The sequence below is a fragment of the Engystomops pustulosus genome, chromosome 4, assembly GCF_040894005.1.
Source record: "Engystomops pustulosus chromosome 4, aEngPut4.maternal, whole genome shotgun sequence".
NCBI classification, from domain to species: Eukaryota; Metazoa; Chordata; class Amphibia; order Anura; family Leptodactylidae; genus Engystomops; species Engystomops pustulosus.
In genome coordinates this window covers 124,872,818-124,897,236 of record NC_092414.1, presented here as the reverse complement: position 1 = coordinate 124,897,236, position 24,419 = coordinate 124,872,818, and the positions used below count along the sequence as shown (strand labels likewise).

At 42.4% G+C, this 24,419-nt stretch overlaps 1 protein-coding gene across 1 annotated transcript in view; it reads right to left on the bottom strand.

Moving 5' to 3' along the window:
- The window catches only part of FRMD4A (FERM domain containing 4A), a 308,777-nt gene extending 286,286 nt beyond the window's left edge, over positions 1-22,491 (bottom strand). The window contains exon 1 of the mRNA XM_072147320.1: positions 21,871-22,491. Within this exon, the coding sequence (XP_072003421.1) occupies positions 21,871-21,903 (33 nt within the window). The 5' untranslated portion in view covers positions 21,904-22,491. The remainder of the gene's footprint in view (positions 1-21,870) is intronic.
- Positions 22,492-24,419: the final 1,928 nt, after the last annotated feature.

Genomic DNA, 24,419 nt, shown 5'->3' with positions numbered 1-24,419 from the left:
ATATACTGTGTATATGTGTATACATGCATCTACTGTGCATATAATGTGTATATACTGTGTATATGTGTATACATGCATCTACTGTGTATATAATGTGTATATACTGTGTATATGTGTATACATGCATCTACTGTATATATAATGTGTATATACTGTGTATATATGCATCTACTGTGTATATACTGTGTATATGTGTATACATGCATTTACTGTGTATATAATGTGTATATACTGTGTATATGTGTATACATGCATCTACTGTATATATAATGTGTATATACTGTGTATATGTGTATATATGCATCTACTGTGTATATAATGTGTATATACTGTGTATATGTGTATACATGCATCTACTGTATATATACTGTGTATATGTGTATACATGCATCTACTGTATATATACTGTGTAAATGTGTATACATGCATCTACTGTGTATATAATGCGTATATACTGTATTTATATGTATATACTGTGTATAGTTGCATATACTGTATTTATACATGCATACATATGTGCACATTTAAATATATATGATTATGTTTATATGCTGTGTATGTGGTATGTATGTATATGCTCTGTGTACTGAATGTGTGTGTGTGTATTTCCCATATGTGTGTGAAAATGCTGTATATACTGAATGTGTGTGTATTTGCTGTATGTGTGTATATGGTGTTTTTATACTGCATGTATGTGTATATATGGTCAGTGTATATGTGTGTGATGTATATATACCGTATGTGTGTATATACTTTATGAGTTTGAGTATACTCTGTGTATTAGTGTATAAATGTATATGGATACATAAATGTGTGTGTATACTTGTATATATATGGGTACAAGCATACCAGTGTAGAACTTTATGTGTGTATATATCAGTGTATATATGTGTGTAATTGTATAAACTGCAGGACTGGGTGTCTGGTGCGGGCTGAGGTGTATGTTAAATGGGACTGCATATCTGGTAGGGGTGAAGGTTTATATAAAGATGTGTTACTGGGGTCGAGGCGGCTGTGCGTAGCTGTGTTACTGGGGGTGAGGCGGCTGTGTTACTGGGGCCAAGGCGGTTGTATGTAGTGGTGTTACTGGGGGCGAGGCGGTTGTATATGGCTGTGTTACTGGGGGCGAGGCGGCAGTATGTAGCGGTGTTACTGGGGGCGAGGCGGTTGTATGTAGTGGTGTTACTGGGGGCGAGGCGGCAGTATGTAGCAGTGTTACTGGGGGCGAGGCGGCAGTATGTAGCGGTGTTACTGGGGGTGAGGCGGCTGTATGTAGCTGTGTTACTGGGGACGAGGCGGCTGTATGTAGCTGTGTTACTGGGGATGAGGCTGCTGTATGTAGCTGTGTTACTGGGGATGAGGCGGCTGTATGTAGCTGTGTTACTGGGGATGAGGCGGCTGTATGTAGCTGTGTTACTGGGGGTGAGGCGGCTGTATGTAGCTGTGTTACTGGGGACGAGGCAGCTGTATGTAGCTGTGTTACTGGGGATGAGGCGGATGTATGTAGCTGTGTCACTGGGGATGAGGCGGCTGTATGTAGCTGTGTTACTGGGGGCGAGGCAGCTGTATGTAGCTGTGTTACTGGGGGTGAGGCGGCTGTATGTAGCTGTGTTACTGGGGTGAGGCGGCTGTATGTAGCTGTGTTACTGGGGGTGAGGCGGCTGTATGTAGCTGTGTTACTGGGGGCGAGGTGACTGTATGTAGCTGTGTTACAGGGGATGAGGCGGCTGTATGTAGCTGTGTTACTGGGGGCGAGGCGGCTGTGTATAGCTGTGTTACTGGGGATGAGGCGGCTGTATGTAGCTGTGTTACTGGGGATGAGGCGGCTGTATGTAGCTGTGTTACTGGGGGTGAGGCGGGTGTATGTAGCGGTGCTACTGGGGGTGAGGCGGGTGTATGTAGCTGTGTTACTGGGGATGAGGCAGCTGTATGTAGCTGTGTTACTGGGGGTGAGGCAGCTGTATGTAGCTGTGTTACTTGGGGCGAGGCAGCTGTATGTAGCTGTGTTACTGGGGGCGAGGTGGCTGTATGTAGCTGTGTTACTGGGGGCGAGGTGGCTGTATGTAGCAGTGTTACTGGGGGCGAGGCGGCTGTATGTAGCTGTGTTAGTAGGGATGAGGCGGCTGTATGTAGCTGTGTTACTAGGGATGAGGCGGCTGTATGTAGCTGTGTTACTGGGGGTGAGGCGGCTGTATGTAGCTGTGTTACTGGGGGTGAGGCGACTGTGTGTAGCTGTGTTACTGGGGGCAAGGCGGCTGTATGTAGCTGTGTTACTAGGGATGAGGCGGCTGTATGTAGCTGTGTTACTGGGGGCGAGGCGGCTGTATGTAGCTGTGTTACTGGGGATGAGGCGGCTGTATGTAGCTGTGTTACTGGGGGCGAGGTGGCTGTATGTAGCTGTGTTACTAGGGATGAGGCGGCTGTATGTAGCTGTGTTACCGGGGGTGAGGCGGCTGTATGTAGCTGTGTTACTGGGGGTGAGGCGGCTGTGTGTAGCTGTGTTACTGGGGGCAAGGCGGCTGTATGTAGCTGTGTTACTAGGGATGAGGCGGCTGTATGTAGCGGTGTTACTGCGGGGATAGTGGATAGTGAGCAGGAGGACGAGTATGCACGCTGCACTCAGTGGGGGCCTCCACCAGATTTTACGCCCAGGGGCCCCCACCACCCTTAATCCGGCCCTGGATATGTGCGCCACTAAGCGCAGAACACAGCGGTCGCAAGTCTCACTACAAATTGCTCAGAATTGGCAAGTACATGCACTGCAGAAACTACAGCCACCAGCAGATCAACCAGAAATCAAATATATAGAACGCTACTGTAGGCTTCAAGAAGCTGTTTGTATTCTCCTATGGCTATTTTCTAGCCAAGTATCAAAGGAAGCACACTACTATGCCAGATGAGATGACACTGAGTTATTGCCTAATAGAAATCCAACCCCTACTGAATTTTGCCACTTCGGCCTTTGCTATGGATATGTGCGCCACTAAGCGCAGAACACAGCGGTCGCAAGTCTCACTACAAATTGCTCAGAATTGGCAAGTACATGCACTGCAGAAACTACAGCCACCAGCAGATCAACCAGAAATCAAATATATAGAACGCTACTGTAGGCTTCAAGAAGCTGTTTGTATTCTCCTATGGCTATTTTCTAGCCAAGTATCAAAGGAAGCACACTACTATGCCAGATGAGATGACACTGAGTTATTGCCTAATAGAAATCCAACCCCTACTGAATTTTCCCACTTCGGTCTTTGCTATGGATATGTGTGCCACTAAGAGCTAAACACAACGGTAGCAAGTCCCCCTGCTAATTCCTCACAAAATGGTAAAAGATGCAAATTAAAATAAAAAAAGTAGAACGTTATTGTAGCCCTAAGAAGGGCTGTTGGGTTCTTTGAGAATCACTCCTGCCTAACAGTAAGCTAATAGAACACCCTAACGCTTTCCCTGACCAGCAGCAGCTCTCTCCCTAGCGGCATCCAGAGACAGAATGATCAGAGCAGCGCGGCCAGCGGCTAGTCTATCCCAGGGTCACCTGATCTGGCCAGCCAACCACTGCTATCGACGTGTAAGGGTACCACGTCATGCTGGGTGGAGTGCAGAGTCTCCTGGCTTGTGATTGGCTCTGTTTCTGGCCGCCAAAAAGCAAAACGGCGGGAGCTGCCATTTTCTCGAGCGGGCGAAGTATTCGTCCGAGTAACGAGCAGTTTCGAGTACCCTAATGCTCGACCGAGCATCAAGCTCGGACGAGCATGTTCGCTCATCTCTAATTGTAACGTCTCAACTGCTAGTAGCAGAGTGCAATATTCTTTATAGTGCTAATATGGCAACCCAGTGATAAAGTATAGGATTTTTTATTCCTAGATGTTTACTTTTACAAATACATAAAATGTAATAAATAACAATCCACAATCCAAGCACCCAAACTGTACATCTAACAAGCTCAGTCTCATATCATTAACATAAATAGTGAGGTTTATTGAAAACTCCATCACATTCATCCCAAGAGGGATTGTTTTCCACCCCAAGCAAGTGAAGCAGCCCATTGATTCCTTTGTAACAGTCAAGGGAAGGGTTAAAAAGTCAAAAGTCATTTTCTACTGTGCAAGATAGCTTTCATCACACCAACATCCATCCATTACAGATGACACATTCATCAAAGTGCTGTTAGCTGTGGGATTCCTCTGGGTTTTCCTTGTATCTCAGTGGCTTTTGGGAACGGATCATACAAAATCTCTAGCTTTGGAGAGAAGAGAAAAGCTTACAAATCTTATAATTCAATAAATAGTATTAGGAGACAGTGTAACTGAGGCTTTGTTCTGTTTTGGAATGACAGCCCAATAAAGCATTGTTGCTTTCTGTGTATCTGTGTTGTACCAAAGCAAAAGCTATAATGACCCCTGGCTGTGATGGGACCGAACAAGAAGCTAAACCTGGCTCACAAGATTGGAAAGGTCTCTGAAATTACAATTGTTCACAAGCACAATGCCAATAATGAAAATCCAATTATATACATAAGTTGTACAGAATAAAAATGGAAATATTGTTTATTTCATAATGGTTCTTCCTAAAATGAACGCAATATACAATTTATTCATCTGTTCATTCATATTGTGTTTTAAAACCAATTCGTCCAAATAAAGGCACAGGCTCAATATATTTATGAACACAGATAAAAGGCACATGGATGGAAAAAACGGCCCCTTGAAAGCATTACTTGCACTAGGCAGTGTTGTTTAACCCTCACAGGATATTATGGGTATTTGCTGCCCTTTAGAGTAAATCTAGAAAAATCAAGCATGACAACCAAAGGACTGTTGGGTAATCTGACTGGGGTAATCTTCTTATACAGTATTTTTTTTATTCATGGTCTCCTCCTTTCTAAAATCAACTTTTTAAATTATGCTAAGGAGCCAGAAAGGCTCTAGGGGTGCTACCGGATCCCATCATATTGCAGATTCACAGGCTGTTACATTGTGCAGGACTTCCCCCTCCCACTATGTGCTCAAATTATCTCTACCCCTAAGATCACAACAACAGTGGAGAGGAGACAGTGTAACAGTCTGTGAAGCTACAGCATGAATGAGCTATGGTTACACCCCCCAGAGCCCTTCTGACTCATTAAGATAATTTTAAAAGTTGATTTTAGAAGAAAGGAGGCAGTGGATAACAAATATAAAATTACCACAGTCAGAGTGTCTTGATCTATGATTAGGTCACCCTGGTTTATCATGCTTAATTTTGATGGAAGATTTCCTTTAAAGGATCATCTATCAACTCTCTAATCCCCTCACAAGAAAAAAATAATATTATGTTGGGCACTTTCAATTCAAAGATTTACTGTATACAAACTGTCATTGTAGAGAATATTTCGGTTTTAAGACAAAGTACATCAAAATATCATCACACATCTACTAAATCCATGATTCATTCAAGCTGAGACCAGTATTGCAGTACATCTTGTTGATTAATAAAGTACTAGACAGAGCTATAGGCATTATGGTTTAAGGGCTCAAAAGCTATTTCTGAAATGGGGATTCAATGGTTCCTCATAAAAAAGAGTAACTTGCTGCCAGATGCCTTTGTCTACTTCCTGGCAAAAGTTGAAGCATTAAAAATTACAAATACTGTAGATGAAAACTATATTAGAAAATACAGTTTTTTAAATTAAAATAGTTCAGTTTTATGAACTTTCCCTCATAGTACAGATAACTGGTCAATAAGAATAAAACATGTAGCAACTGTCTGAACGAGTATTAAGTGTATGTATCACTTCCATTTTCAGCACATGAAAAAAGAGGTGACTCCTGTTATTTTGATATAGTATATACAAACACACCACATCGTCTATATTTTTCAATGGTAACCTCTTTCCAGTCTCACAACTGTAATTATTTTCCTATAAACAGAAATATATTTGTTCCTGTTGTTTAGATATTTGTATTGTCTGATTAATTTTCTTCTCATGTAGCATTTACCCTAAATCCAACACTAAAATTCCATTTGAAAGGGGGAAAAAAATCAGGTTTTAGTTAATTTTCTAAATAAATGAGGTTCTAAATTGCTTGACCTTAGCATCATCCCACTTAATGCAAATAACAGTCTTTATCAATACTACTAAAAGACAATATAGGAAAGGGTACATTGCCTAAGGGTATGAACAGGCTGAAGGGAGATGTTTCAAGATTTGAAATTCTCAGCGTGACGGTCTGGTAATAACAAAAGCTGCTTTATCAAACATTAATATTGCATGATGGGCTCACTAAACCAAATAACATTTATATGGTGAATGAAATCTACCAAATAAATCAATGCTTTTATGGTTAGCGTTTAATGTGGAACTAGTAACACATTGCAGTAATGTAGGAAATAGTGACATTTTAAGAAAAAGGATGACACAATGCATGTACGACCACTAAAAAGGCCCATAAAATCAAATGAAGTTCTAATAAAAAGAGAAATGTAAAGTAATGAACTCAGCAATAGACTCTCCCAAGTGATTTGGACCCCCGAGTCCCTAATGGATTTGCATAGGTCTAAAGCAAGGAGTCGATTCAAAACTGTTAGCAACACCTCACAAAGAATGTGCTGAAATAACCAAGCATTAGCGCCAAGGCAGCAAGCTAAGACTATGGTCAGATGGAGAACGGGTCATGAAAGGCAGGAGACTATGCAGCATCGGTCAAGAAAACCAGCTTATTATCCAAGAGAGCAAAATGAAATAATTATGCAGACTAAAGCTCACACTATGAGTGATAAGCAAAGATCCTTAAAGGGGTATTCCCACGAAGACAAGTTTCTTACATGTACTCAGGATAGCAAAATAACACCTTCTCTAATTCAGTGTTATTAACAAAAATACAGCATTTCACAGATATAATTCCAACTTGTCTCTCTCAGTCCGGCTGCACAAAATTTCAGTTGCTCGTAGACACAACCCCTAGGGTCAATGCAGCTATCTTGGATTCCTGTGTGACAACTGTGCGGCTGAGTTTCTGTCTCTCTGCTCTGCACTGTACCTGTAGCCACGCCCCCTGCAGTCCAGGTGCAGCTCACAGACACTCGCTAATTCACTTCCTGCCAACAAACACTTTGTGAGCAGGGAGAAGCTTCAAACTAGAAGCCGATAAGTGATCTGGAGAAGGGATGGACAGTGTAAAAGTCTGTCAGCCTCTGTTTAATAGACATCTCATGCATCTCTCATCTGTCTCATCTCTCTTTCTATGTGAAAGTGTGTTAGTACAATGTCAGAAGCCAGATGAATGTGTGTATACACCTGTATTCTGATAATGTAACCACATTGTCACCCCACAGAACTAGATGGATCATGAAGTGTCTGCTTAGAGACTCCCCGCCCACACCCTGGAATTTTGCACTGACCATCACTGAGTGATGGGAGCTAAAACAGCAATATAACCGGGTAACATTGTAACGTAAGGGGTTAAAACATTACTAGGGGATTGAAATTTGAGAATTTTCTTTCATGGGAAAACCACTTTAAAGGAAATCTACCACTGGTTTATAGCTGAATTCACCCCTAATTAGGCTGGGTAGCCACCAGAAGGCTGAATACAGATATGAGTTAATTAGGAGTGGTTGGGACAGCAGAGTTGGCCTATGCAAATACACAGAGGTCGACAATGACATGCGGTGTCACTGGAGAACAGGAGCACTGGAGGTGGTGAGTTTAAGTACTGTATTGTTTTTTAAGCACCCCACCCAAGCCATATATCAATTTTTTTTTAATCCCCGGACAACTCCTTTAGTAAGCAGAGGCACTATAACATTGGTGGAACTACAAACAACCATCTTCTGGACTTGAGAACTGTTTCCTATTAGATTCAAGCACTTAGCTGGCTGTATTGTAGGTTGTGTCTGTGTCAGAAGCTTTTTGGTTGCTTGCAGCTTTGATGTCAGAATGCGGGTGGGAATAAGGTGCTAAGAAACAAAATGGCAGATCGGAAAGCTAATTAGAAATCTCTGATCTTTAAGCACACTCAGCAAAGAAGTCAACTGTGTTCTAATGGTAAAATAGAAATATTTCTCTACCCACAGAGTCCCTATATTTAACTACTGCAGCATGCTGTCTGTAGTGCGACTGTCGGCTCTAGGGAATAATTTCCTGATAATGGCACCCACTATATTTTGCATTACACAAAGTCGAAGCAACAGACATTGTGCAGTAAACAGAGCCCTCATTTGCTTCATATTACAAAGAGATAACATCCTTGGTCTGCTTCAAAGATTCATTTACCTGAAGTGTCAGAGCTGTTGAGTACAGACTTATAGATTTATAATGATAGAATTCTCTGCTAACTATTGTGTTACATGTAGTACAGGGATGCTGCTGGTGAAGATTATGTGTTTATGAAGATGGGCAAGGGAAAACTGAAAAGAAAATCCCTGTGTCTTACCCCTGCTCATAGTCTGACCATACTTAAAGGGACACAGTCACCAGCTTTTACACCACTAAACCAGCAGCACCCTCAGCTAGGGTATGAAATATCCTTTCTAGCATTGCCTCTTTTATGTTGAATCTCATTTGTTTATCTATAAGAATCCAGAAGCAGATAGCTCAGTTCATCTTGTGGGTGGAGGGCCGGTGCCAGCACTGGGCATGTGGTGGGGCCCAGAGCTGCTGTAGGAGCCCACATAAGGCTGTACGTAAGGAATCCATGGGGGTGGGGGGAATTTATCTAATTAATCCATAGAATGTTGGAGGGATTTATATAAAATTACCATGGGGGCCTGTTTGATATGATAAACTAGTGAATTTTTTAGGAAACAAGAAACTGTTTTGGTTTCTGAATTTTGAATTCTCCACATGAGTTCACTGCAAAGGGGCCCCACTGAAACTCTGCTGCCCACGGGCCTACTGAAACCTGGAGGGGGTGTGCTGTTACTACAAGTTAAGTTCCCATTCACTTCAATGGAAGCTGAGCCAGCAATATTGCTAAATAGGGACTTGTGGTAAATTAACTAAAAAAGAATATATCCAAACTCTCTGTTCCAGCCCAAGCACCTAATTTATGTTGCTGCAGCTCCCATGAAGCAGTTTTTCTGCAATGTCCTATTTGAGGGTGGTCATCCTTTCAGCCAATCAATAGCTTCAGCTGTAACCTCTACATAATAGGATGTCACTAAATGGGCTCACCATGTGTTTAGAGGTCGTCCCTGAGGCTTATGATTGCCTATAGTGGGGCTTGTCTGAGGAAAACAATAGTGTATAAGCTGCAGCAGAATAAACTGGGTGGTGGGAGCTGAAACATAGGGATCACTTATGTTCTTTTTGTTAGTTACCATATTGCTACAGTCTATAAAATAGTAAACATTTTAGTAAAGCAGAAATACGTCTGAAAATATTAGCCTTAATTCACAGGGGTAATACAGTAAAGTAATACAGAGGGGATTCCCTGTGCTGATTCAGCAACATGGTAATGTATTCCTTGTGGCATTGAGGAAACACATGATATATGAGTCTGGCTCGGAATTAGGTCATGTTGTGCCGGAGAGGCCATAACAATGCACAATTTTATTATCAACCTGTCTTTTGTAACATTTAAATGTTTTAACTGATTAATGCATAGGCAAAGTGAACGTATGGGGGTGGCTGAACCTTTGTAGGGTATCATCTACACATGATTTATAATCGTCAGCTCTTCACTCCACGTAATTACAGCTGCTATAGACACTGCATGGCAGTTCAATATCATGCGACAGCCTTACCCATCCACCCACATCAATTCCATCTCCTCTATTTAATTATTTCTCTGATTTTATACAAGATTGTTTTCTCTTCAAGATCAAGGAAATGAACTAGAAACACATTTCATGGGTTGGTGGGAACTAGACAGCATCTCTGATGTTACACAATGTAAAGGTCACTCTGTTTTATACTCATTTGTTTATTTTCTGATGAACAGGAAATGTCCAGGGAGACAACAATTGAGCCTTTCCTTCCAATTAATTCTTACATTCTGGAAAGGTGGTTCACGTCGATGGTATTCCCAGACACAGCAGTGCTCTTTGTTTGTTGTGGCAGGTGTATACATTATTCTAAGAGAGTTGCTGGGTCTGATGCATCCCTCAGCATTGAAGACATGAAGCTACAGATGGATCAGCGCAACATTTGAAATTTAACGCTTTGGGGTGTATTTGTTCTAAATAGTTTGTACATAGTGGTAACTCTGTAAAGTAAAGCAAGACTTATGTGGAACCATACCTGACATCACAATGTCATACTGAGAAGCATAGATATACAGTATAATGCTCAGTTCTAATACTGATGCACAGTTCATTTACTTATTTCAATCCAAACACGAGTAAAAGATAAAACAAAGTACTTAGACCCCTCGCACATTAACCCATACTTGCTCAGGCCCTGCCCCGATGAGCATACAGCCGGAGAGAAGAGGGGTGACCTCTCCATTGAAAGCCGAGCAGCCGGAGCCGTAATACGGCCGGAGCCGTAATATACCGTAATATAGCCGGAGCCGTAATATGGCAAAATATTCTCTGTCACTTTGTGGTGCTCAACATATTGTGCCATTGACGTCTACTGGGCCTGTGATGTGGTCACAAATTGTGCAACTGTAACAACGGTCCCTATGTGTTCATGTGCAAGGGGCCTCACGATGTGATGGACAGTCAATTGGTAAACTGCAAGACATAACTAAATATTCTGTAGCATTAATTTTTAGTTTTCTGTGTTGTGGGCTGTATGAGGACTGTCAGTATTTACGCCATTTTCTTGTAGGCTATATTTTTACAACTTTCACCGTGCGTTCCATAAGACATCTCCCCTTGATTCTTTGGGTTTGTTTACTTCTATAAAGTTTTTCACGCACACAGAGCTGTGAAAATCGAATGTGAAAACCTGACACAATAAGAAAATGTTTCGCTGACCCAAATTGTACGATTTGGAACTCGGTTTGTACAGCACAAAGCCTGCAGAAGGCAAAATTTTGCTGTGGAGAGTAAAGTTTAATATTAAGCATTATCCAGCAGTAGACATTTATCTTTCAGATATAACCTTGTATCCTTGTAATTAAATAAAAGCCAACATTATTTAATATTCAACCATTTTTATGATACGCTTCTATGAACCAGTTTAATTTCATGGTGGAAAATTAGTTCTGGGTTACTTAACATCAAAATATAAATGAGGTTTTAAAAAATAATAAAATAAAATTAATGGGGAAACACTACACTGCCTTCCAGAATAGTAAGTGAAGCGCTCAAGCATCAAAGTGCATGGATGTTGCGGCTGTTGCCATGACAGTGAGAGGCACTTTCCCTGATCAGAGTAGAGAAAGGATCGTTGTTCCTGACTGATAGTTTGTTGCCACTCTGCTCTTGTGCGCAAATGTGATGACAGCATTCAGCAATTACTGATAATGTCTAACAGCTGCTTCTGAGCTCCAAGAACTCTATCACTACGGGCAAGAAAATGCAAAAAACTTGCTCGGAAATATCTATATCCCTGAGCTTGTATATAGCCCAAACGCCAGGGCCGGGACGAGGGATAGGTGAGGGTAGGTGATTGCCTAGGCCATCTCCTACCCTAGGGGGCCCAACCCCCAATAGTAATCAGTGGTATGTGCGTCTTTATGACAACTGGATGCAGGCAGCGCAATATTACCCATGCCTGTACCTTCTGTGTGACCCAGGTGGCGCCATAATCTCAAACAGAGGATGTTAGCTTCAGTATCATCATTCTGTCAGCATCCTGCCGAAGAAGAGCTTGAGAGACAAGGAGGCTGCAGGAAGCGCTGGTAGGTGAGTATACTTTTTTTTTTAAATTCTGCTGTGGTACATATATAATTGGAGTACAGACTGCGTGGGCTACCTACATACTGGGGGAATGTGCTGGTCTGGGTTACCTATATTCTGGGGGCATGTGCTGGCCTAGGCTACATATACTCTGGGGGCATGTGCTAGCCTAGGCTACATATATTCTGGGGTATGTGCTAGGCTACCTAAATACTGAGGGGCATATGCTGGGCTACCTACATAATAGGGGGAGTGTGCTTGGCTATATATATACTGGGAGGCATGTGTTGAGCCAGATATATACCGGGGGCATGTGCTGGGCTACATATATACTGGGTGTGCTGTGCTAACCAAATTTGAAATGGAGCAGTGGTGTCTAAAGAAAGTGCTAGTCTTAAATATGATAAAGGATGGGGAAACTATATGATAGTATATATCTTAATATATTGAGGAGTAAATGCAGGGGGCCCATTGTTGTCACTTTAAGGAGCACATAGCTGTTCTCTAGGGAACGTTATATTGACTGTGATTTTTTTCAAGAACTGCAGTGATAAGTTATGGTCTGAAGAAGTTTTTGCTGCAATTTTACAGGGGGACATAACTTTGCTTGTCTGCCTAGGGCAAAAAATGCCTTGTCCCGGCCCTGCCAAATGCCATACATTTTAGCTTCTTTTCTGCTGCATACCAATCCATGCACCCAAACTGTATTGGGGTACATTTACTTACCTGTCCGACGAAGTTCCCCGAAAGTGCATTGTCCGACGAGAATGCACTCTTCACTAAGATCTTGGGCCCAATATCCTGCAGGTGTCGCTTCCCCACTCAGGTCTGACAGAGTTGAAGGATAAATCCCCCGTTCAGTCCGAAACAGTTGGATCGTCCGATGGCACCCCAATTTGTGTAGCATGAAAGCCAGTGCCGCTGCGCCAAAAACCAGTTGCGTGCAACACAATGACAGTGCACACCCCTGTTAAATACCTGCGGACCCTTAGTAAATAAGTACAAAAGTAATGTGGGCAGTTTTTTTTCACTGATGGTGCTGGGGAACCAGGTGTTTTTCATATATTTCTATGGGCTCATACAGATAGCTATGGTTTCACCAGCCTTGTGTATGATTTGACTACCCAAGTTGCAAATACAAAAGCAGGTACCATTCCGTGTCCTGTTCAGGGCAGTCTTGTAGCACAAGGGGACGTCACCAGCCATTGTCACATGGGCCATAAACAACCAAAGGTCCATTGTTTGCGACCTGGTATTTCTGTGCAGGTAGCCTTACATAAATAAAAAGTTTTTAAAACAACCAATCAAGTCCAACCAAAATCCTACATTTAGAAAACTCAAAAGGCTGATATAAATGTTAACTGTATTCTTCAACATGCGTTTGCAGGGCAGAAGTAGAGAAAGTGAAATCCCAAGGGAAACAACTTTGTTTGTGTGAGCAAAGGGAATAATATACAGATGTAGTGCAGCACTCTGTAATCTGTGTGTGCTATATAAATAAAGAATTATTATTTATTATTATGTATATAGAAAGGTTCTATAAAAGGCAGTTATTACATTTCATCTTCTCAGTGTTAAATAGGCACCTTTCTGCATTCAGTTTTTTCCGAAAGATTAATTAAGCATTCCCAAAATATACACAGCTTTTTGAGCACTATGTTCTGATCTGATGGCCTCTTTGGTGATGACCAGCTAATCATGGGTACCCAGCAGGTGGCACACTGGCATGCACTGATTGAAAATGAAATTGTCTGATTTGGGCAACCTATCATAGCCCAAAATACAATCTAGGATAGTTTTATAATGATATTTACAGAAAAAAAGCATGTTCAAAGCTTTGCTTGTCACATTGCATATACTCTGTATGTCAAGAAATGATTACATATAAATGAATGAGATAAATGAGTATTCTTCTGTGCTAAATTGCTGTCTGTCAGCTGCAAAAATAGATAGTAAAAATACTGTAGGTGTGGCACCCACCAACATCACTTAAGGATTATCTATGGAAAAAAATTTACAGTCATTTTACTGCTAACATTTGTAAAGAAAAATAACACTCTTAGGGGTTCATTATGGAACATTCCCTTTTATATCAGCTCATTGAATGGCATTATTATTTTTTCACATTATGGCATGTAACAAAATTGATCCCGACAACACCAGTGTCAGTCCACACTTTTTCACACCTTTCATAACTTGTCACTTAGGTCTCAGGCATCAATCCTGAAGAGTAAACTCAAAGAGTAACAGTTAGCCAGGAGAAATTTGCCCAATTTCTTTTTTTTTTTTTTTGTATGACAGCCATTAGATTTATCAATGTTTGTTTGTATATAATTTTCTCCCAATAGTTGCCTGAACCCATCTACATTGATCTTTGCAGCCAATTAGCCTCTAATGTTTCTCAGTTTGTATCCTGGATGCAGCTTTTCCCATGACCTGCTAGATTTTTTCATTCTGACTGTGACAACCTAAATATTTAGGCAGTGCATTTTGCGTGGTTACCATGGTGATTCATTTTCTACATTTTAATTTCAGATATCCTAGGGAGCTCACTTTGTCACGCCAAGCTGTTACACATATTTAATTTACACCCAATCCCTTCTCTTCTTTTGTGATCTGACCAACAAATAAGTTGAAGGTTTGGATAAGTGAACGGCCAACTTATAATTACTTACCTTAAAGAACATCTATCACCAGATAATGGATTGTAAACCAAGCACACTGACATAATGATGTGTGCCCCCTCTGGCAGGATCTGCTCTTCTTTTAGCTTCTTATGTTTTTTAAGGAAAAAAATGCCTTTAAAATCATGCAAATGAGCCTGAGGGGTCCCTCAGGATCATTTGCATAATTTTGTAAAGCACTTTTTTCTTAAAAACAAGGGCATAAGAAGCTAAAAGAACTGCAGATCCTGCCACAGGAGGTACATAGCAGTATGTCAGTGTGCTTGGTTTACAGTCCATTTATTAGTGATAGATGTCCTTTAACAGCTAAGACCCACATTTGTATATTTGCGGGGGAGAAAACTTCATGACCATATATGTAGGTTTTTATGCAGAAAATGATTAACCCCTTATCACCGACACTAGTTTTCAGCTCAATGACCAGACTCGATTTTTCAAATCTGACAAGTCTCACGATAATTGGTTATAACTTCGGAACGCTTTAACATATCCCGGTGATTTTGAGAATGTTTTCTCGTGACACATTGTACTTCATGTTAGTTATAAAATTTAAGTGATAAGTTTTGCATTTCGTTCTGAAAAAAAGTGAAAATTTGGCAAAAGTTTGTAAAAATTCTTCATTTTCCAAGTTTGAAATGTTCTGGTTTCCAGACAAGATGTAAAACTACCCAAAAAGTTTGATAATTAACATTTACAGAATATCTGCTTTATGTTGGGATGATATTTTATGCTTCCGGTCATTTTTCTAGGATGTTATGAGGCGCAGAACTTTAGGTGCGATTTTTCTTATTTTCCTGAAAATTGCCAAAACTCACATTTTGAGGGACAACTCAGCTTTCAAGTGACTTTGAGAGGCCTAAATAATAGTAAAACCCCATAAATTACCCCCCTATAGAAACTTCACCCCTCAACATATGTAAAACAACTTCTATTAAGTCTATTAACCCTTTAAGTGTTTCACATGGGTTAAAAAATATGGACCTGCGATTTAGAAACTATTGAATTTTTTTGGAAAATACATTCATTTAGGCCAAAACTGAAATTTTCAGAATAAATTAAATGATGAAACGCACTGCAACGCTTGATGCCCAATTCCTCCCGAGTGTACTGATACCACATATGTGGTGGTAAACTGCTGTACAGAGTATAGAATGAATGGAGGCGCCATTCACAGCAGATTTGTATTGTCACATTGTACGACCTATAAATTTTTATTTTTTTTGGTAATACAAACATATGAGGGCTTATTTTTTATGGGATGAGATACAATGTATAGATAATTTATTTTGGGAGTCTAAAGCTTATTCTTGAGATTTTATTAACTATTTCAAGGGGGACACAAACAAAATCATCAATTTTTATTTTGGATTGTTAGCATTTTTTCCCCCCACTCACCGTAACGTAAAAATAATATTTTATCTTTATTCTCTGGTTCACTACGATTGCGGTGATACCTCATTTATATAGTTTTTCTTATTTTGCTTAATTTTCCTGAGCAAAACCAATATTGTAGAAAATCGCATTGTTTTTACTATTGACAACTTTTCAGGGCCATAACTTCTGTATTTTTCTGTTGTCAGATCTGGTTGAGGGCTTATTTTTTGCGAAAACAGTTGTTCTTTTCAGTCGTATCATATTAGGGAACGTAACTTTTTTTGATCACTTTTTAGAACATTTTTTGTGATGGTGTTTGATGAAAAATTGTATATTATGGGAAGTTTTCCGAGTTTTTTTTTTACGTAGTTCACCGAGCGGGTTCAATATTGATTTAGATTTATTGTACAGATTAATACGGACGCGGTGATACCAAATATGTATGTTTTTGTGTTTTATTTACTGTATATGCATTTTATGTGTTACTGGGGAGATTATGGGACTTTTATTTTATTTATTTATTTAATTATATTATAAAAAGTTTTAAATTTTTTTTTTTTTACTTTTTTACATTTTCTACTTCTTGGCTTGAATAAGCGATCATCCGATCGCTTATTCAAGCCTTTACACTGCAATACACTTGTATTGCAGTGTATAGTGTAAGTAACTGAGCATGCTGCGCATGCTCAGTTACTTACAGCCGGGTCCTGCCAGGAAGGCAGGACCCGGCGAGAAGAGGAGCCGACAGCCTCGGGTCACTCGTCGGGACCCGGGGCAGCGGCAGGAGGGATCGGATCCCCCGGTAAGCACACCGGGGGGGTCCGATCCACGGGGGACACACTTGCACGCCGCGGTCATGCTTGACCGCGGCGTGTAAGGGGTTAAACACCCGGGATCGGAGTTTTTCCGATCCCGGGTGTTAGTGCCGGGTCTGGGCTGTGATATCACAGCCCGACACCGGCACTGAACTGACCCGATGTCCCAAAATCTTCTTCTGACGCGGCGCCGTAGAAAGGCGTCGCATCAGAAGAAGTACCCTTAATGACCGCCGTAGAATCCCGATAGGGCGGTCATTAAGGGGTTAATATTACATTTGATTTCCATGGTTGCTTGCTCAAATGCTTCCATTTTTTCTGATGGTAGCGGTAAATATACTAGGGCGGATAAATAAGTACCCGTATTTGACAACAGAGGGTTTTTCTGAGGGAAGTTGGTGTTATCATCGTGAGCTGCCATCTATCAAACGATGGCAAAACAAATTGCAGACTGATTGATAGGTTAGTTTGGATTTGGCAGCCATTGAGTAAGACGTGTTTCGTGGCTGGAAAGGTCCTGGCAATGATTTTTTGGGATGCGAAAGGCGTCATCCTCATGGATTTTTTAGAAAAAGGAAGAACGATCACTGGACAATACTACAGTGAGTTATTGGACCACTTCGACAAAAAATTGAAGGAGACACGACCGCATTTGGTGAAAAAGAATGTCCTGTTTAAACACGATAAGACACCAGCACATTCATCCGGAGTTGTCACTGCCAAACTGCATGAATTGCATTATAAATTGCGGCAGCACTCCGTCAAGTTGTTAAGTGCATACTCCTGTAGAAGTGCATTGTTTTCTATGTTTCTCATAGAAACAAGATCTGGTCTGTGCACCTCAAATTGTGGTAGCAGCCTGCTCAGGTAAGTACTAATCACAGCACTTAATATGAAAAGCTCAAGCTTCTACTGACACTGTCTCCTTAGAATAAAATTTCTATACCAACATAAAGAGACAAGGCCTCTGGACAATGAGGATGCAAGAAACGCATTTGTACAATCATTTAATATTATTGCTGTAATAATACCTATGTGTTTACATGGGTTAATGTATTTGAAGAGAATGAAAGCAATGTCATAGAAATCCGAGTCAACATGAGTGAACATAGCAACAAGATCCAGTACAAGTGAAAACACAAAGGGGAAAAATAAATGGAATGTTCTTTAGAACATTTATTACATACAGCGCTCATTAGAGGCTTAGAAATCTAAAACCAATACATGTTTGTGAAATGTCAGCTTAGACCTCATTGGTACACCTTCTATAGAGTAAACATGAACAAACAAAAGTGACAAAGCCAAGCACCGCAATGTATGAAGTGGACATAACAAAAACTGTTGGGCAAATTTCCGATCCAGTAAAATCTTTTGGTGTCTATCATGAAAAAGATCTTATAATAGAACAGAGAAAAGGAAAGCACAACAAATATGAACATATATGTGAGTAAAACATTTTTTTATTAATAGAGGTTGCAGTTTTCCTGTTCATAAAACCAAAACTTACTTAAATTGTCAATTTAAATAAAAATAAGACATATGAAGCAACCAGAATTTGCTATGAATGTATGCGAAGCAAATAAGAAATAAATGATGATCCGTGAGAACGCATTATGTAAGGAAAGCAACGTTGCAATTCTTGAAACAGAATATTATCAATTCTCCCTGCTTCAGTACCCCCTCAGATAGTAAAATCATTCAACATATCATCAAGGGAGGCGTAAACTTCACTAACATCACTGATTTAATTTCCCCATTAAAAATTACTTCAAAAGGGTTTGTAGACCTTGACAAATAATCCTATTTTATTTCTAATGACTAATGTATCAGGACACAATAAGAAAAACTGCTGGTCCTTAGAAGGTCTTTTAATAAGGTAAGCTTAACTTCAGATGAACAACACACTGTACACAACAGATTCTATCAGCCAAAGTATTGCCAATGATAGGCTGCAATTGTTGACTTGGTGTTACACAGTGGCGGCAGGGACCACACTGGACCAGAGTTTGGTATAATTTCTTATTTTATTTAATACTAATACTAAAAAATGAGTATCCTAAGACAACCTTTTTGAGGTCCTGCCACTGCATTTTCATTGGTTTGAGGTCTGGACTTTGTCTGGGCCAGGTCTGCTAAAATAGTATAATTTATTTAGAAATGATTTTACCCTCACCCAACAAATTAGTTTATATCTCATTCTTATTTCTTTTACCAGTTAAACGCCAAACTAACTCTGTTTGTAAACCTGAAAACACATTCCCTGAAAACAGTAAAATCAATAATTTCCTTCAAGCCAATAAGGCACATGTGGATTATAATGTATACGCCATCTACACCTTCAGTATTAGGTTAGGGGGGTTTAAATTGCTAGAATTCCTCCGACATCTCAAAATCCTGCTGGCAATGCTAAAGGGATTTGAGTGAAATATGAAAGGCAGTCAACTACAAATGGCACATTAAGTAGGAAAATATAATTAGATACTTCAAAGGGAAATACTAGAGTAGAAAGAAAAGAAAATGGTGACAAAGAAGGGAATAGTGGGAGCATTGAAGATCAGGCATTGAGATTAAAAATATATAAGTGTGATTTTTTTTTTACTAATAAGCATATTGTAAAAAAAAAATGACATCTTATTGAGATTTTATGGGGCGCCTCATACACTGTTTCATAAAGTAGGTCATTATCTGGCCTTACACCTTAGAGGTCCAGAAGCTACACTTGACCACCAGGCAGGAGTATTTAGCAGTTTGTATGGAGCCCTCCCAACTCTCTCTAGATGGCAGATGTGGGGAAGATAAGGATCAGGAATTTTTTAACTGTACTATCCTTTCATTTTTGGAAGATAAGAAAGTGTCAGACATGTTTTTCCTTCTCCTAGTTAAGGACACACTGCGGTAATTAGGTAATATAGGAACATTTGACCAAAAACTTTGTAAAGTATAAGACCAACGGTAGGATCTGTTTAATTTTTTGGATGTCCTATGCACAGTTTTTGAGAGTCGTTAGGGGTAAGCATATTGGTTGAATTACCATCTGATGTTCAATTTATAGGCAGTGTAATTTGGATGGTAAGAATGAAGCTCGTATCTTAATATGCCTGGGTAATGAGTTGTGTTAGAATTTAGCAGTAAAAATCCTAAATCATTTCATGGCTGAAATTACAGAGTACAGCCCTGTCAAACACAGGGCCCACAGAGGAGGTTTCCTAAGCTGCTGGTGCTATAATTACAATGCTGAGAATGCAAACCACCTAAATCATCACAGCCTATTACAATGTAATGCACCCTCAACCTACAGCACAATGGACTAGCGCAGCAGTTTATGGTAAGTGACGTGCTGAATGCAATTTAGACTATTACACATAGATTATGTTTTCTTGTGTAAGAGCTGACCAACGAGGCCAAGACCTGTGTAGGAAACCATCCTACTAAATATAGCATAGAGTTAATACAATTTTCAATTTATATCATGGTTAAAGTAGTCATTTAGGCTTTTGTAAGCATAGCAACAAAGTATTTCCTCTTTGTATGCTTGGAACGATGAACAAAGTATTTTAGGAATAGCTAATCCGAAGGGCTCTCACACCCACTGCAATGAAGCAGATCCAACAAGTTTTAAAATCATATTAGATACATGATAAAACCAGCAGGAATTATTAAACCCAATAAATGAACATAAGGCCGGAGCAATCTCTGTTCACATGAGTCTCCTATCAAAAAAGTATACTGTGGGAGGATTAGAAACTTCAATGATATGTTACCAAAGGGCTCCCATTATAAAAAAAATAGAATAAAAATGTTTTTTATAAAACAGCCTAGTGGGCTATGGTATCTAAACAGAATGCTAATACAAACAGAAGCAGGGGCCAAACCTATGTGACTAAAGACCAATGGATATGTTGCCTTGTAAGATACAATCAGCTTGCAGACAAGTGATGAGCCAAATACATGACAGAAGCATTATCTAAATACTCCTGCTCCAGGTACATGGAACATTCTGTGCCATGGATTGGGAGCTGCACCTCATGACACTGGAGCATAAGGATGCACTAGTGATTCATAACTGTGATCACAGCATATTTTGTTTCATTCAGTTCCCCAAAAGGCTATAGCAAAATAATGTAATAAACACTAGATCAGTGGAAGTCAAACTTCTGCATCCCTTTAGCATCATCTTCACCATCAGCTCAACCCAGTCTGTATTCTCAGCTATGGAGCCAGAATGAATGGCAAGTCCTGCTCTTAATGGCTTAGCATATCTGATTGTAACTTTATTTGGTGATGATAGCAGTTCACAAGCAGTTTTATCTGCTGGACCCAGTAGTCCTCATTTGGACAACATCTGATATTACTAAGTAATAGCTGCTATCTGATATTACTTAGTAATGGACAACTTCTGTGCATTTGTATGATGGTTATTATTAAAGTACTAGATGAAAGATATTTCATGAAGGTCATGGAATCTTCCCCAGAAATTTGCCCCATTACATATATTAACCAGTCCTGAAGATGAAAGTGAGAGTAGAACATGGAGCTGTCCAGCAATAGGATATTAAAATTCTCAGGCACCATAATACCCTAATTTAATACTAATATTGGCATACATGCATACAGGCATGCATACAGGCATATCAATATATGAGATATATTACGAGCTGCAGAACAAACATCTGAACCGCAAGTATCATGGATAGATGAAATATTCCATTGTACAGTTTCACTATTAATGTGATCCCCTCGCAAGCAATTTGTGCCTGGGGCATTGCTAACCTTCCCCAAGTACATTACTCTAGCAAGTAAAAGAAATGTAATATATTCCAATATACAGAACAGTCCTTGGTGATTTAGGAGCAAATGACACTGTCAAAATGAAGACTATTCACCACACAGGCAATTGTAATAATAGTATCAGTCACATATATATGGAGCACAGAAACCTTATCACTGTCCATAAAACAATAATCTACAACAACAATCCTCTTATATAAAATTCACTAATGCTGAAGTAATAAAGTGTCCAAACAAGACTGTATACAGATCACAGAGATGAGAGATCAAATCATTGCAGAACTTGATCAGATATTTCACATTTGTATTGAGGGTCATTCGGAAACAGCAATGCACAATAATTCAGTGTGCGGGGCTGGACATGGGAAGGGTGAGAAGTTTCAGTAGAGGACAAGTAAATATTCACTTTGTTACAAGCACACAACAATTTATCTTACCTTGGCTCTCATGGGAGATAGTAGTCCTTCCATTGTGATCTAATCCTTATAACATGCTATTCCTCTAGTCCTTACAGCAGCATCCCAATTACAGGTGCCAGCCTGAGCCCCGGATAGAGGCGGCAGCTCCGCTCTCCGGCTGATGAGTAGCCTCCAGGTGCAGGTACCAGCCTGAGCCCCGGGTACAGGCAGCAGCTCCGCTCTCCTGCTGATGAGTAGCCTCCAGGTGCAGGTACCAGCCCGAGCCCCGGGTACAGGCAGCAGCTCCGCTCTCCGGCTGATGAGTAGCCTCCAGGTGCAGGTACCAGCCCGAGCCCCGGGTACAGGCAGCAGCTCCGCACTCCGGCTGATGAGTAGCCTCCAGGTGCAGGTACCAGCCCGAGCCCCGGGTACAGGCAGCAGCTCCGCTCTCCGGCTGATGAGTAGCCTCCAGGTGCAGTGCCCCTCTCTTACCTCATACACAGCCACAAGCAAGAGGCTTCCTTATATCAATGTATGAAGGGTGTCAGCATTGTGCCAACACAAGTGTCCTATCTCCACCACTGCCCATGCTGTGCCCAGCACTATCACTCCATTCCCCTTTATAATCAGAGCCTCCACAGCCAGAGCAGGAGAAACACTGGGCGGGAGAGAGACAGCACGGACTGAGCAATGCTACTCCAGTGCGACCCGCCCCCTCAGCATGAGCCCGCAGCACAGAGCAGGCACAGGGGCTAGCACCAGGCACAGGGGCCACACAGGTGACACACAGGGACTGGCACCAGGCACAGGGGCCACACAGGTGACACACAGGGACTGGCACCAGGCACAGGGGCCACACAGGTGACAAACAGGGACTGGCACCAGGCACAGGGGCCACACAGGTGACACACAGGGACTGGCACCAGGCACAGGGGCCACACAGGTGGCACACAGGGACTGGCACCAGGCACAGGGGCCACACAGGTGACACACAGGGACTGGCACCAGGCACAGGGGCCACACAGGTGACACACAGGGACTGGCACCAGGCACAGGGGCCACACAGGGACTGGCACCAGGCACAGGGGCCACACAGGTGAGACACAGGGACTGGCACCAGGCACAGGGGTCACACAGGTGACACACAGAGACTAGCACCAGACGCAGGGGCCACACAGGTGACACACAGAGACTAGCACCAGACACAGGGGCCACACAGCTGACACACAGGGACTGCCACCAGGCACAGGGGCCACACAGGTGACATAGGGACTGCCACCAGGCACAGGGGCCACACAGGTGACACACAGTGACTGGCACCAGGCACAGGGGCCACACAGGTGACACACAGGGACTGTCACCAGGCACAGGGGCCACACAGGTGACATAGGGACTGCCACCAGGCACAGGGGCAACACAGGTGACACACAGTGACTGGCACCAGGCACACGGGCCACACAGGTGACACACAGGGACTGGCACCAGGCACAGGGGCCACACGGGTGACACACAGCAACTGGCACCAGGCACAGGGGCCACACAGGTGACACACAGGGACTGGCACCAGACACAGGGGCCACACAGGTGACAGACAGGGACTGGAACCAGACACAGGGGCCACACAGGTGACACACAGAGACTAGCACCAGACACAGGGGTCACACTGGTGACACACAGAGACTATCACCAGACACAGGGGCCACACAGGTGACACACAGTGACTAGCACTAGACACAGGGGCCACACAGGTGACACACAAGGACTGGCACTAGGCACAGGGGCCACACAGGTGACACACAGGGACTAGCACCAGACACAGGGGCCACAGAGGTGACACACAGGGACTGGCACCAGGCACAGGGGCCACACAGGTGACACACAGGGACCGGCACCAGGCACAGGGGCCACACAGGTGACATAGGGACTGCCACCAGGCACAGGGGCCACACAGGTGACACACAGTGACTGGCACCAGGCACAGGGGCCACACAGGTGACACACAGGGACTGGCACCAGCCACAGAGGCCACACAGGGACTGGCACCAGGCACAGGGGCCACACGGGTGGCACACAGGGACTGGCACCAGGCACAGGGGCCACACAGGTGACACACAAGGACTGGCACTAGGCACAGGGGCCACACAGGTGACACACAGGGACTAGCACCAGACACAGGGGCCACAGAGGTGACACACAGGGACTGGCACCAGGCACAGGGGCCACACAGGTGACACACAGGGACCGGCACCAGGCACAGGGGCCACACAGGTGACATAGGGACTGCCACCGGGCACAGGGGCCACACAGGTGACACACAGTGACTGGCACCAGGCACAGGGGCCACACAGGTGACACACAGGGACTGGCACCAGCCACAGAGGCCACACAGGGACTGGCACCAGGCACAGGGGCCACACGGGTGACACACAGGGACTGGCACCAGGCACAGGGGCCACACAGGTGACACACAGGGACTGGCACCAGACACAGGGGCCACGCAGGTGTCACACAGGGACTAGCACCAGACACAGGGGTCACACAGGTGACACACAGGGACTGGCTCCAGGCACAGAGGCCACACAGGTGAC